At 32.7% G+C, this 670-nt stretch overlaps 1 protein-coding gene across 1 annotated transcript in view; it reads right to left on the reverse strand.

Moving 5' to 3' along the window:
* Positions 1-670, reverse strand: part of ATP5C1 (ATP synthase, H+ transporting, mitochondrial F1 complex, gamma polypeptide 1) — a 13,887-nt gene continuing 13,217 nt past the window's right edge. The window contains exon 8 of the mRNA XM_006891853.1: positions 1-58. Within this exon, the coding sequence (XP_006891915.1) occupies positions 55-58 (4 nt within the window). The 3' untranslated portion in view covers positions 1-54. The remainder of the gene's footprint in view (positions 59-670) is intronic.

Consider the following 670-nt stretch of genomic DNA (forward strand, 5'->3'; position numbering starts at 1 on the left):
TCTGACAAGGAGAGCATTAAGCATAATGAAATGAGCTGGCTTAACTTTTCTTCTTTACCTGAAAAAGAAAATACAAAACATGTGAAAAATAAGATCATGTTATTTTTGGAAAATATTACTATATATTAGTGATTCTCAAATTTCAGTCTGTGAACCTTTTCACCGGTAAAACTATTTTCATAATAAAGGTATCATCTATTTTCGCCTTTCTCTCAGAGTGCAAAGTGGATTTTCCAGAGGTTACCTGATACTTGGCATTTTAATAGAATGAATGCTGAAATAAATGAAAATCCAGCTGCCTTTCATTAAGCTAGACATCAAGAGAGTTAGAGTCCTAAGACCATAAAGTTTGAGAATCACTATCCTGAATCCTAATCTATACTTAGTATCTTATAAAACTCCCTAATTCTCTCTCCTCAAAGTTTATTTTCTTTATGACTCGTCTGACCATGGATTCCTAATCAACCTATTAATATAAATATTTTTTTCAAAAGCTCTAGCATTACCCATATGCTCCTACAGTTGGTTACTACCATAAATTCATCTATTAACCCAAATCTCTTAGAAACAGTTTCACTATTCCTAAACTAGCTTTGCTTACATCTGATTAGGTGTCTTTTCTAGAGGGCAATGGGTAGAATGTGCAAAACATTACCACTTTACCTCTTGT

The sequence above is a fragment of the Elephantulus edwardii genome, unplaced genomic scaffold (genome assembly GCF_000299155.1).
Source record: "Elephantulus edwardii isolate Elephantulus edwardi_28Jun2011 unplaced genomic scaffold, EleEdw1.0 scaffold00105, whole genome shotgun sequence".
NCBI classification, from domain to species: Eukaryota; Metazoa; Chordata; class Mammalia; order Macroscelidea; family Macroscelididae; genus Elephantulus; species Elephantulus edwardii.